Source organism: Macaca thibetana, chromosome 12 (assembly GCF_024542745.1).
Source record: "Macaca thibetana thibetana isolate TM-01 chromosome 12, ASM2454274v1, whole genome shotgun sequence".
Taxonomy (NCBI): Eukaryota; Metazoa; Chordata; class Mammalia; order Primates; family Cercopithecidae; genus Macaca; species Macaca thibetana.
In genome coordinates this window covers 11,568,823-11,582,444 of record NC_065589.1, presented here as the reverse complement: position 1 = coordinate 11,582,444, position 13,622 = coordinate 11,568,823, and the positions used below count along the sequence as shown (strand labels likewise).

General features: G+C 40.0%; 1 protein-coding gene across 1 annotated transcript in view; it reads left to right on the top strand.

Moving 5' to 3' along the window:
* Positions 1-520: 520 nt before the first annotated feature.
* The window catches only part of PSMD1 (proteasome 26S subunit, non-ATPase 1), a 121,988-nt gene continuing 108,886 nt past the window's right edge, over positions 521-13,622 (top strand). Inside the window, exons 1-5 of the mRNA XM_050751078.1 lie at positions 521-703; positions 4,942-4,985; positions 5,924-5,997; positions 6,181-6,350; positions 10,243-10,448. Coding sequence (XP_050607035.1) covers positions 688-703; positions 4,942-4,985; positions 5,924-5,997; positions 6,181-6,350; positions 10,243-10,448 — 510 coding nt within the window. The 5' untranslated portion in view covers positions 521-687. The remainder of the gene's footprint in view (positions 704-4,941; positions 4,986-5,923; positions 5,998-6,180; positions 6,351-10,242; positions 10,449-13,622) is intronic.

Sequence of the window (13,622 nt, the reverse complement as noted above, 5' to 3'; positions counted from 1 at the left end):
TAAGTAAAAACCTTCATTGTTTAACTTTATAATAAGCCAATGATTACTTGTGGATTCATTATGATAATAAAGCACTTCTGTGGGGATTTTCTTTTTTTTTTTTTTATGATGGGTTTTGCTTTAGAAAACAATTGAAAGCCACTTTTTTAAAAAAACGCTGTCTGCCGCTGCCCCAATTCCCCAAGTATTGGCTGGTGGGAGATGTGCTGCAGCGAGACCTCCCACCAGCAGGTGGCACTGCGCGCAATGCTCGCACCTCCCCTCAACACCCTTTCTCTCAGCAATGGCGGGTGATGATGGGGTCCTCTCTTTATAGGTGTGGCCATTCTAATGCCTGACCTCAGGTGCAGACCAGTATTCCCACCGCGCGGTACTCCTGACCTCGAGGAGGTTTACAAACAACAATGGTGTTCTCCGTTTACCCTTCCGCGAGAACTGGGGAGTAGACCGCGGCGCAGAAGACGCAGTCCCGGGGAGAATTCGCGCCGGGCGGCAGGCGGGGCGGCGGGCAGCCCCGGGGCGGGAGGGGTCCTGGCGAGAAGAGAGCCGGCGGCCTGAGGAGGCGACTGACTGAGCAGCGCACCCGCGGAGCGAGGAGGCGCGGTGAACTGAGCGGGTCCTGAGCTGACAGATACACTGCGCAGCTGAAACGGCGAGGGAGCCGACGGGCGAGTGAGGGGCGCAGCCATGATCACCTCGGCCGGTGAGTGCGGCTCGGAGCCAGCGCCTGGAGGGAGGAGCCGCCGTCGCGCCGGCTTTTAGCTGAGTCAGGGCCGGTGACTGGGCACCTCCCGGTGGAGCGCTGGCCTGGGCAGCTTCTCGCTGCCTAAGGCCCACCTCCGGGCCGGGGGCTGGGAGTCTGATCAGGCCACTGCTTGCTTCTCTGGCTTAAGGGAATCGAGCCGGGTCGACCGCCTTGGCATCCTTCCCCAACCACACCCCAGCACCAGGACCCGAGGGGCTTCCTGGGCCTTCCCCCTACCCCAAAAGGGTTTCCCTTTTTTCTCTGTCTCCCATTCTTGGCCGTGTGAGGTCGTCCAGCCCCAGTTATTCCCCGCAGGGGGTCGGGGTGGGATGGGCCCCTGTGCCATTGAATAGTATGGCAACCCCCTGGCCAGGCAGCCTAACAGCTACACAAGTGTTTCTGGAGGTGGCCGAGCTCCTTTCTCCTTAGAATGAAACCCGGAATTAGGTTTGAGATGGCTCATTTCTGGGTCCGACCCAAGGGTGTTCATTCAAAACAGATAGATAACTTTTGGGTTCGGTGAAGACCCTGAAGACGCCTTGGAGATACCTTTATACTGCGAGCCTACTTACCCTTTCGAGGTTATGTGCTCAGTCTGTTGATTGTACATTCAAGAAAGGTGGATGGATCTGCGGAGCAGGTTTCATACACGCAAACCATTGCATAGGTAGATTCACGTAGTGACTTTTGCAATGGAGTAAGTTACAGAGATCAAGTTTCAATTGAGACTTCAGCTCCCCCGACAGGTTGACTTGCTTGTAGCTGTCCAGAGCCTTGGTAATTTTTTCCCTTGCCTGCTTACATACCCTTTTCTCATTTTCCTACTCTGTGCTTGACCCACGAAAAAAAAGCATTTTATTGTAAACAAACTGGTGAGCAGAAGACAGTAATCTGAATGGTAAGGCGATCGAAAGTTTATTTTTACGAGGATTGGTTAAGGAGATCGTTGGAGATACTGGGAGACATAGTTACTTTCAAACATTTGAAGAGCTGTCACTTGTACCTGGAATAAGACTTTTTGTCCCCAAGGAATACAAGTGATCGCGAGATGAATTTTAGTTCGGTATCAGGAAGTTTTTCCAGTCAGAGCTTTGTACAGATCAAATAAACACTCAGTTTCTAGCCGCTTATAGGCCTCATTCTATTTCAAATCCATCCATTACCATTGTTTCTTCTAACTTGGCCCAAACCACCTTCATCTCTTGTCTGGGTTACTATATCAGCCTTAAGGCTTTGTTTTCGACCAGTACCTCCATACAGTCCGTTTTTCTTGTGAAGTATGCTTTTTGAAACTTTAATCACGTAATACTTCTTTGCTTACAATCCACCAGTGCTTCCATTGTGTTTAGAGCAGCCGTGCCCAACCCTTTGTCAAGGACTTTTTTTCTTATCTGTGGTGGCGGATATCGTGAAAATTATACACAAAGTTTTTTTTTGTTTGTTTTTTGTTTTTGTTTTTAGCTCATTAGCTATCATTAGTGTTAGTGTATTTTATGTGTGCCCCAAGACAGTTCTTCTTCCACTGGGGCCCAGGGAAGCCAAAAGGTTGGACACCCCTGGCATACAGTAAAATCCAGACTCTTAACCAAGGACCCGCATGATCTGATTCCCACCTTGTCTTGTAGTACTCTCTTCTTCACTCAATACATCCTAATCACACTGGCTTTTTTGTTCCTTGAATATGTCAGTTTCTTTCCTATCTCGGGGCCCTGGCACATTCTGTTCCTTTCTGGTCTTCTTTTCCTCAGATTTTCCCTTAGCTTCTCAGTCTTTCCTCTCACTCAAATGTTATCCTTCCCTGATCATTCTATTGAAACACGCTTACTCTCTCTCCACCACAACTCTGTAGTTACCTTGTTTGTTTACTTGCCTGATTACTGTCTCTCTCTCCCTGGTAGAATTTTGAGCAGGAAGCTTGTTTTCACAATTCTTAGAACACTGCTGAGAGCATGGCAGAAATTCAAAAGCATGTCTTGACTGAAGAGCTCAGTCAGCTAGTCAAAGCAATTCATCAGTCCCTTGAGTTTTTAAAGTAGAGGCTGAAAAAGCACTTGGTGACAATATAATAGACTTTAAGCCTCTTTAAGGTGGCAAAACTAATAATTTTTGAGGTCCTCTCCTGAGATTCTGTGGTGATCATATAGTACGTGTTTATTAATGCCATTGAAGTTTATTGGGTTACTTGTCAACTGTCTTTAAAATATTTTGTCACTTTGTTTTCTGTCCTATGGCTCACGTTGGCTTAGAATTTGTCCCAGGTGCTAAACAGGCCAGTGTCCTGGTTCTGGTGTGGATTAGTCAATTTGTTCATTCATTTATTGACCAGGCAGTTGCTAGGCACTAGCATACGGTGGTGAATAAGAGCTCAACATGTTCTATTAGTTTTTTTCAAGAGGTTTGACCATGCAGAGGAGTGGAGAGAGAGAGAGAGAGGTACTTACAGGCAGGAGATGTGAAATTGAGTGAGTTTGTGTTTTTTTTTTTTAAAACATCATACAGACACATAAAGGCAAGTTGTGCTAAAAAGCTTTAAAACAATAGTCCCCCACCTCACTTTCCCTCCCCTGATCCCCAGAGGCAACTATTCCCAACTTTTAAGCTGTGTCTTCTGGAACATATCTCCATATTTGTAAATAATATCCAAATATTTCTGTCAATTGATTCAACAAGTTTAGACCAATATCTGCTCAGTTCCTATAATGGCATAAGAAGTTTTTAGCATCCTTAGGCCTTTCCCATTCTCTCCCCTCTCCAGAAGAGAGTTCTGTTTTGTTTTTAAGATGGGAAGTACTAATGTATGGAGTGTATTTTATTTAGTTCTGGTCCATGGCCAGAGGCTGAGTTTCCAAGCCAGGACAATCATGTAACCGGTTAGTCATAAGTGGAACCAAACCAAAGAATGTAAAAATCCATCTCCCTTTTTGGTAAAAGCCGTTCAGATACATTGATTGAGGATAGGTAGCGGTTTTAGTATTAGGTGTTCTGTTATTTAAGATCTGTTCTACATTTAAAGCGTTCTGGCCTGTCCTCTTACTCCTTATCACTAGTTTGCAATTTTTTCTTTTTCATTGATTGAATTTTGAAATTTATCTGTTCCCTGTGCTGTCCATTCAGAATCCCTGTTCTGGCCTTGTCATACCAACCTGGAGTACCAAGAGGTTCTTTATATCTGCTTTTATGCTACTTTAGTTTTGCTTGGTAGATTTTGTATCTTTTCCTGTATGGCTCTCTAAAGACTGCTTAAGCTATTTGGCAAACCTATACTTGTCCATTAGAAATGGCTACATCTAACTAAGTTGCCTTGACACTTTTTAATCAAATCACAGTTTCAACTCAGTGTTCTGGAATGATTTTAAAACCCACATGGAAAACATTTGAGAGTGGTTTCCTTTGTGGTCTAAGTACAATAATTTCCCGTATCATTTTTCCAATAATCCCTTTGACCTTTGACTATATTTCAAGCTGTGTTCTTTTGGAGAGGACAATTATTCCTTTTACTCTCCTATGTTAGTGGTAATACCCTGAGGCTAAGAGAAGCCATATGGAGAACACTGTGCTTGGGTAATTGAATTCAGAATGAGTATGATTGTTCATCATTTAGTAAAACCCAGGTTACTTGTGATAAGAAAGAGGTGCCATAATATACACACCTTGAAATAATTGAAGTATTTTACCTTGTTGAGTTGATGACTAAATGCTCCCATTTTTGTAAGTAATCTTATAACTGTTGATTTATTTTGTATGAATAATTTTATTCTAAAATTGTACAGGAAAGTTTCCCATTTTAATCAGTAAATTAGGCCAATGGTTCTCAAACTATAGGAAGCAAAAGAATCACAGTACTGGGCCCCATCTCCATAATTTTTGATTCAGTAGATCTGGAGTGGGGCCAAGAATTTGTATTTCTAACAGGTTCCCAAGCAATGCTAATGCTGTTATTCCAGGGACCACACTTTGAAAACCATTGAATTAGGCAAGTGATGTGATATATGTGGTGCCATGAGGGTTTGATAATATAGTTAAGTCTTAAACTTGAGATATAAACCTTTACACTTTCAAAGAAAAATAATCATTCCCCTAGAGAAGTTACCCCTCAAAAAAATTGTTTTTCAGCCATCATATATTTTTGACCAGGTGTTAATTTCCACTTTAATGAGAATGTGTTTCATAATCATGTTACATCTTTTCTCTCATAGCTGGAATTATTTCTCTTCTGGATGAAGATGAACCACAGCTTAAGGTATGAATTGAAGAAAAAGTAACTAGGCTTAGTGTGAATACTGTGAAGCCTTTTGAATTTAGTGATGTCTGTAATCTTCCATCATTTAAAGTTGCTATCCTAGCTGACTTGTACCCAATTATTGTACCTAGCCAGAGAGGATAGTATTTTGGCCACAGCAGTTGGTTTCCCTTGAGTTTAACAAAGCTAAGACAAATAAACCTCATTACGGCACTTGAATAGCCCCCTAATTTCCTTTTTTTTTTTTTTTTTAATCTTTCTCCTTTTTTGAGACAGAGTCTCACTTTGTCACCCAGGCTGGAGTGCAGTGTGTGGTCATGGTTCACTGCAGCCTCGACCTCCTGGACTCAAATGATCCTCCCACCTCAGCCTCCCAAGTAGCTAGGACTATAGGTGTGCACCACCACACTCAGCTAAGCTATTTTTAAATTTTTTTGTTGTGATGGGGTCTCACTATGTTGTCCAGGTTGATCTCAAACTCCTGCTTCTGGGCTCAAGTGATCCCCCTGCCTTGACCTCCCAAAGTACTGGGATTACGAGTTTGAGCCACCACACCTTCCCCTCCCCCACCCCAGTTTCGTTATCAACAGAAAACACAAAAAGGTGTTGCTTCTCTTTCACATATTTAAAGTTTTTTATTTGTTGGAAATTTGGGATGTACTTCTAGTGGCTCTAGATACTTGATTCCTATACATCTAAACCAGCAACCTGGAGTTAATTGTTTATATTCAAAGAAGAAAAATGTTGATGATTGGAAAAAGAAAAGAAATGTGTAAACTCAAGAAAAAGTATAAGTTGATAAATTTTTATATTTGTCATAGAGTAAAAGTTTGAGTAAATATTACTGAGGATTTGATCATTGATTTGCTGAAAATAATTTTTTAAGGAAGTGTAATGATAAGTCTATCTCAAAATAGGATTTTGGTTGTCTTTTACAGGAATTTGCACTACACAAATTGAATGCAGTTGTTAATGACTTCTGGGCAGAGATTTCCGAGTCTGTAGACAAAATGTAAGAAGTTATTTTTATAAATCAGAATAAGGTAGATCAAATTTAATTGTCAATGTGGGTCTTGTGGCTTATTGATTCATTTAGAAATTTGCTGTTAACTGAATTGTGGCTTGAATATTTAGATTTGGGATTTTTAGGGAAAACCACAGTTTGAACTAGACCTGTACTTCTAATTTCTTTCAGAGAGGTTTTATACGAAGATGAAGGTTTCCGGAGTCGGCAGTTTGCAGCCTTGGTGGCATCTAAAGTATTTTATCACCTGGGGGCTTTTGAGGAGTCTCTGAATTATGCTCTTGGAGCGGGGGACCTCTTCAATGTCAATGATAACTCTGAATATGTGGAGACTATTATAGGTAATTATCATTTATCTGGTAAGGCTTTATCTTGTCGGCTTCTTTCTTGCTATAGTGCACATAGAAGCTTTTTTCCTGAATTTGATGTTGCCAAATTTCATTTTAATTGGAAGTTCATAATCTTTGTGTAATAATTTTATGCAGGCTGAGTTTTTAGATCTGCCCTTCAACTGAGTGCTGGTTCTCAGCGGTTGTGATGATCACCAGTCCAATAAGCATACTGTTAGAGGAAAAGATTAAATCAGATTACTATGAGTAACAAGTGGTACCAGTTTATGTAGTTTTTTTCCGAATACAAGAAACCATTATTGAGTATCTGCATTGTGCTAGGCACCATGCTAGTCACTCTGCATACCATGGTTTATTCCACAACTACCCCGTGAGGAAGGAGCTAGCCGTTTTACAAATGAGACAACTTGGGTTTTGAGGTGATAAAGACATGGTTATTAAATAGGAGGATAAAATTTAAAACCTGGTTTTACTCACTCCAAAACCCATACTGTTTCTACATGTAACCATTGTTTTCTTACTTGTTTCCTTATTTTTGAAGGAAGGGGATAACACACAGGCAAGGCTTTGAATTCTCTGACACATATTTCAACCAGAGTTGTAAATTCAACCAGTTATGTAAGATTTTATACAAAGATTTTATAGCGTAAAAAAATGCTTGAAAACTCTTGATGCAGTAAATGAAAGAAGGGACTGCATACCCTTCAGACATGTCTTTATCAAACTTTGGATTCATAGTACAGAGAGCTCAAGGGCATGTTCTGTCAGGACTGTACAGTGTAGATATTTCACATTGCTGATTAATAGAAGATCTGTATTATTCACTTGAACACATACAAGGAGGAAGTTGGTATTCTCTTTCAGAAATTGGGAAATGCTGCACAAGGGGGTTGATGGAGGTATCTTCATCTGTCCCTGGGATTCTGTGTTCATGTTTTTAAAGTTTTTGCTATGATGATGATAAAATTTTGCAAGTTACTTTATTGCTGTCGGAGGCTCATTGAATTGGGCTGTCATCTGTGAATCCAGTGGGAAGAACTGATGGCTTAAAAGGATGGACCATATTATTTGAAACTAGAGTACTTTCTTCACTTTAAGCTAGAAGCAGGGGGTGAAATACCTTACTTACCTCTTCTATTTGATGGATTTTTGTGTTTTAAATAGGGGCAGGATCTCACTGTGTTGACCAGGGTGGTCTGAAACTCCTGGCCTCAAGCAGTTCTCCTGCCTTGGCCTCCCAGAGTGTTGGAATTAACCGACGTGACCCACCACAGCCAACCTGTTTTTTTTTTTGTTTTTGTTTTTTAATGAAAGTTTATGGGTTTTTTACAACAGTGATCTACAAATGCTTACAGTGCCACCATTGTACAAATTGTGCTTTTAAACTGGACTGTTGGTACGAAGTGCTATGGCATGGTAGATGCTTTCTCTGTCTCTAAACACTGTATGATTTTATCTTTGGAAGGTGAGTTTTGATCAATAGACCAGTTCTGTTTGCATTTATTTACTTAAAAGAGGGGCTCACCCTTGCTCTAGTTTTGTAGGGCACATTTTTTAAGATGTCAGTGAGATTCGTGAGGGGATATGCAAGATAGGATTTGGAAAAGGCTTTCTAATGTCTTAGTGAATATCGTAAACAGTACCTCCAGAAAATCCAGGACTCATAAATCTCCAAGTTATGACAAGGCTTTAGCAGGAAATGAGGCTGAGTTTTAGTTATAAACCTGGGATGTATTTATGACATATATGTAAACCTGGTGAATGAGAACATGAATCTCATTTGAAATCTGGGACCTACATTTTTCCCCCTCAGTTATATAATCTAAGGAAAATTCCCCAGATGTTCTAATTTTGAGGTTCCTCTCTGATGCGGTAGGGGTAATGTTTCCTCACTTAACTACAGTTGGTTCAAAAAGCTCACATTAGGGCCTGGTGGACATTTTCTACAACTGGAATTCTTTAAGGTCTATTTTGTATTATAACATCCACTGTGTTTGTTTGTTTGTTGGCAGAGTTTTTCTCTGTTGCCCAGGCTGGAGTGCAGTGGCACGATCTTGGCTCGCTGCAACCTCCACCTCCCTGGTTCAAGTGATTCTTGTGCCTCAGCCTCCCAAGTAGGTGGAATGACAGGTGCACGGTACCACACCCGGCTAATTTTTGTATTTTTTGTAGAGATGGGGTTTTGCCGTATTGGCCAGGCTGGTCTTGAACTCCTGGCCTCAAGCAGTCCGCTTGCCTTGGCTTCCCAGGATTTTTGAATTACAGATGTGAGCCACTGACCCAGACCACTGTATTCTTACTAACTATACCTGAACCTTCATGGTTCTACCTGAATCTTGAATGTAGTATATTCCAATTTGTAAAAGTCCTCTGCTTCCTTCAAAATATAGACCCATTTAACCCGGGTCATCTATTAGGCCAACAATCATTTCTGCTAGTTCAAATTATTTTTATTTCTTGGGGTATGGTTTGTAAGTAATAAATCTTGCCCTCATCTCCTTACTTCTCTTTGAAAGGGAAAGAGACAAGCCAATGATTTATGGAGAGGATAATTAATGTATATGTCATTCCTCTTGGGTAACTGTTTTATCTTCCTTATGAAGATGGAAGGCTTAGGGAAATGCCCTTCTTTTGGTTGTACTTAGAAAGTTTAAGGTGTGATTGCAAAGAAATATAGCTAAATTGCAAATAAATGTTTCTTATCAGGTGTGCTATTGATATCCTTCAGTATGTCACACCCTCCCCTCCATGCACCCAAATCATTGTGAAATAGGAAGCTAAATTGGGCACAAACACTTATGCATGAATGTTCAGACACCTTGGGAGAAATAGGTTCCACCTCCCTCACACTGAGACAATAAATAGAGTCAGGAACCACATAATGACAGACTACATAGACAACAGATGTCCCATAAGAGTACAATACCATATTTTTACTGTGCCTTTTCTGTGTTTAGACACAAATACTATTGCCTATAGTATGCAGGACAGTAATATGCTATACAGGTTTGCAGCCTAGAAGCACTAGGCCATACCATATAGCCTAACTATGTAGTAGGTTATATACCATTTAGGTTTGTGTAAGTTCGGTCCATGATGTTTGCACAATGATGAAATCACCTAAAGATATATTTTCCAGTATGTATTACTGTCATTAAGCGACACAGGACTGTTTTTCAAAAGATCTGCTACAGTTACTGGAAAAGTTTTTGGAAATCTTTGGAATTGCCTTTTAAACCTGTGGCACATTGCAAGTCATTTCACCATTACTCTACAGAGTAAGAACAATTTAGACATAGTTCTTACTCTCAGGTTGCTAATAGTTTCATTAATGCGAAGAAGTCCGATATACTACTATATGATAATTGCTATAATAGGCCTTTTAAAATAACTTCAGCAATGGCAAATGTTTGTTTTTTGAAAGTGAAACAGCAGCTATTTGTAGCCAATTCTTTTGAATAAGCAGCTTAATCGGGTAGAGTAATAGAATTTTGATCAAAATGAAGTAACAAGATAAAAACTTTAAAAATAAATTAAATAAGAGACAGGGTCCCATTGTGTTGCTCAGGCTGGCCTTAAACTCCTGGGCTCATGTGATCCTTCTGCCTCAGCCTCCTGAGTAGCTGGGACTGTGGGTGAGCACTACCATACCTGGCAGATAGAAATGTTTTGAATAATGTCAACTGGATTGGAATTAGTGGATAGTTCTCCAGTGTAAATATTATGGGAGAACAGTGTTAATTCAAATATATAAGTTCTAGCATTTCAAAATTTGGTTAGTGCTTTACTGTCATCCCGTAAGTATATATGATTATAAATGTAGGCATTGCCCTTTCTGATAGTTTAGCCCACAAGATAATCAGTTATTTTATTTCCTCAACAGCAAAATGCATTGATCACTACACCAAACAGTGTGTGGAAAATGCAGATTTGCCTGAAGGAGAAAAAAAACCAATTGACCAGAGATTAGAGGGCATCGTAAATAAAATGTTCCAGCGATGTCTAGATGATCACAAGTATAAACAGGCTATTGGCATTGCTCTGGAGACACGAAGACTGGACATCTTTGAGAAGACCATACTGGAGTCGGTAGGTAGATGATGTTATTTTAGAGATTATTGTTGATGGGGAATCAGCAAAGCAAGTTATTCAAACTGAAACTTTCATAGGCATGAAAAGAAAATCTAGTTTAGAAATAATAAGATGCTCTTTTGCCAAATATCTTATTTTCATATTTATTTATGAACCTTGGTTGTGTTTTGTGTTCATGGAATATCTGCTTTTATCTTATCACATAATCCTTTGAAGTCTTGCATGGGGAAGTTGTATTAATTAATCTGCCCTTTTTGAGAATAGCCGGGCGCGGTGGGTGGCTCGTGCCTGTAATCCCAGCACTTTGGGAGGCCGAGGCGGGCAGATCACGAGGTCAGAAGGTCGAGACCATTCTGGCTAACATGGTGAAACCCCGTCTCTACTAAAAATACAAAAAATTAGCTGGGCGTGGTGCTGGGCGCCTATAGTCCCAGCTACTCGGGAGGCTGAGGCAGGAGAATGGCATGAACCCGGGAGGCAGAGCTTGCAGTGAGCAGAGATCATGCCACTGTACTCCAGCCTGGGCAACAGAGCGAGACTCCGTCTCAAAAAAAAAAAAAAAAGACAATAAACTACTATTTTAATTCATTTATTAGGGTTAAAACTACTCAACTATATTCCTGTTTTGCAGTGTTTGCAATAATTAAGACAATTTAAGTCACCAACCGAAGTGGTCAGAAAGATACAAAGCTGAGTAAAATGGACATTGATCTGCAGGCTTATTTGGCCTCACCAACTATTTCTTTCCATGAGCTAGCTCTCTGTACACTAGCCATTTTGGTGTCTTCTCATCTAGATGAACCCCGCCTCATTCCTCCTTCCAAAAATATTTTTTACATTTATTTATTTATTTATTTATTTTTGTGAGATGGAGTCTCGCTCTGTCAACCAGGCTGGAGTGCAGTGGCACAATCTTGGCTCACTGCAACCTCTGCCTCCGGGGTTCAAGCAATCCTCCCATCTCAGCTTCCTGAATACCTGGGATTACAGGTGTGTGCTGCCACGCCCAGCTAATTTTTGTATTTTTAGTAGAGATGGGGTTTCACCATGTTGACTAGGCTGGTCTCGAACTCCTGACCTCAAGTGATCCACCCGACTCAGCTGCCCAAAGTGCTGGGATTACAAGTGTGAGCCACCGTACCCGGCCTCCATTCCTTTCTTTGCCTGCTTTATTTCTCCTCACAATTCAGAATTTAGCTCAACTATCACTTGTTTGCAGAACTTTAATCCCAATACCCATGCCCTCCTCAACCCCTACAGCAAAGACTAGGTCCAGTTCTGTTGTTAATCTTATGGAGCCCTATATATTTTTTCATGGTGTTTATCCCTTGATAGTTATTAAATAGTTAATAGCTATCTTTCCCACCAGGTGTAAGCTATATCGGGACAGGTATTTGTGCCTTTTTCACCACTGTATCCCCAAAACCTAGGTCAGTGTTTAACATCAATAATAGGATTTGTTTAAATGAGTGAATGCATGAATGGCCTAATGTGATATAATGGCCTTTGTTTCCCTCTCAATTTCATTTTTGTACAGTTGTAGCCCATCCTTGTCTTCGCGTGTATAAGATTAAGTTTTTTGCTTTCATTGATTCAACAAATATTTTTTGAATGCTTACTATTTGCCAGATACTGTTCTAGGCATTGGAGATGTGCATTGTTCCCACTCATACATGTTTTGCTCTCTGTGGTTTCAGTTACCTGCAGTTAACTACAGACTGAAAATATTAAATAGAAAATTCCAGAAATAAACAATTCATAAGTCTTAAATTGTGCACCATTCTGACTAGCGCAATGAAATCTCTCACCGTCTCTTTCCATCCCACATGGGATGTGAATCATCCCAGTAGATCCATGCTGTATACACTGCCTATTAGTCACTTTAGTGGCCACCTTGCTTATCAGAGTGACTGTTGCAATATCACAGTGCTTGCGTTCGGATAACCCTTATTCTACTCAGTAATGGCCCCAAAGCACAAGAAGAGTGATGTTGGCTATTCAGATATGCTAAAGAGAAGCCTTAAACTGCTTCCTTTAATTGAAAAAGTGAAAATTCCCAACTTATTAAGGAAAGAAAAAAGCATTGTATGCTGAGGCTGCGCTACAATGTACATAAGAATGAATCTTCCATCCATACAATTGTGAAGAAGAATACAGAAATTTGTGCATAATTTATATAGAGTTTGGTACTATTTGTGGTTTCAGGCATCCACTGGGGCTGCTGGAACATATTCTTCTCAGGTGAAGGAGCACCTACTATAGTAGCAAACAAGACCAGCAAATTTCCTGCCCAAAGCAAACAGTTCATTGGGGAATCTAGAAGGGGAACAAGCAGTCAAACAAATAAGTATATAAAGTAAAAGAATGAGAAATGTTTTTAAAAAAATAAAGCAGAGTAATAAATGCATCTTATTTTGCATCCCAGTGCACACATACATATAGATGTAATTTAAGCTTTATGAAACCAATGCTTACCTTACTACTTGTGATATAACTCTGTTGTTTTTAAATTGTATTTTTTATTTTTTTAATTTGCTAATCACACTTCATTAAATTGATTTTATTACGCAGTGGGAAGTCAGAGCTCACTTTTTGAGAAACATTCCTGTAGCTTTCAGTGTGCTAATTTATGTTGAAGGCCTTTTACAAGGTGAAGTCTCAAATATTGGGGGTACTTTTGAGAATCACCAAGTAAACACATAGAACCTGGATCAAAGTTGTCTCATAGGGATAGCATCAGACAGATGTAACAGCACTCAATGCTTGAGTCACTCAGAGCTGTGTTGTGTTTCCTGGCCAGCAATTAAGTGTAGGCAGTAAGTCATGAGGCAGTCTAGTAGCAAGGTAAAAAGCAGAAAGACTTAAGCAGACACATTTGGAAAACATAGCTACTTAGCGTATGGACAGTTGTATATCTTTTATAGTAATTAACAGCATCACTTTATTATAGTGTACTATGTTCATATAATGCTGATTCTGAGTACCACTAAATATTGTTTTTAATACATTTTTTATGATGATGTGAAAATATGTAATTCTTTTAAGATTTTCATCTAAAATGGTTTAAAATTCTTTTTATTGTTTAAGAGGTTTAAATAATTGTCTTCTTAGATTGACTAAAGAAGCAAGATTAAAATAATTCAATATGTAAATAAACATAATATCCAATAA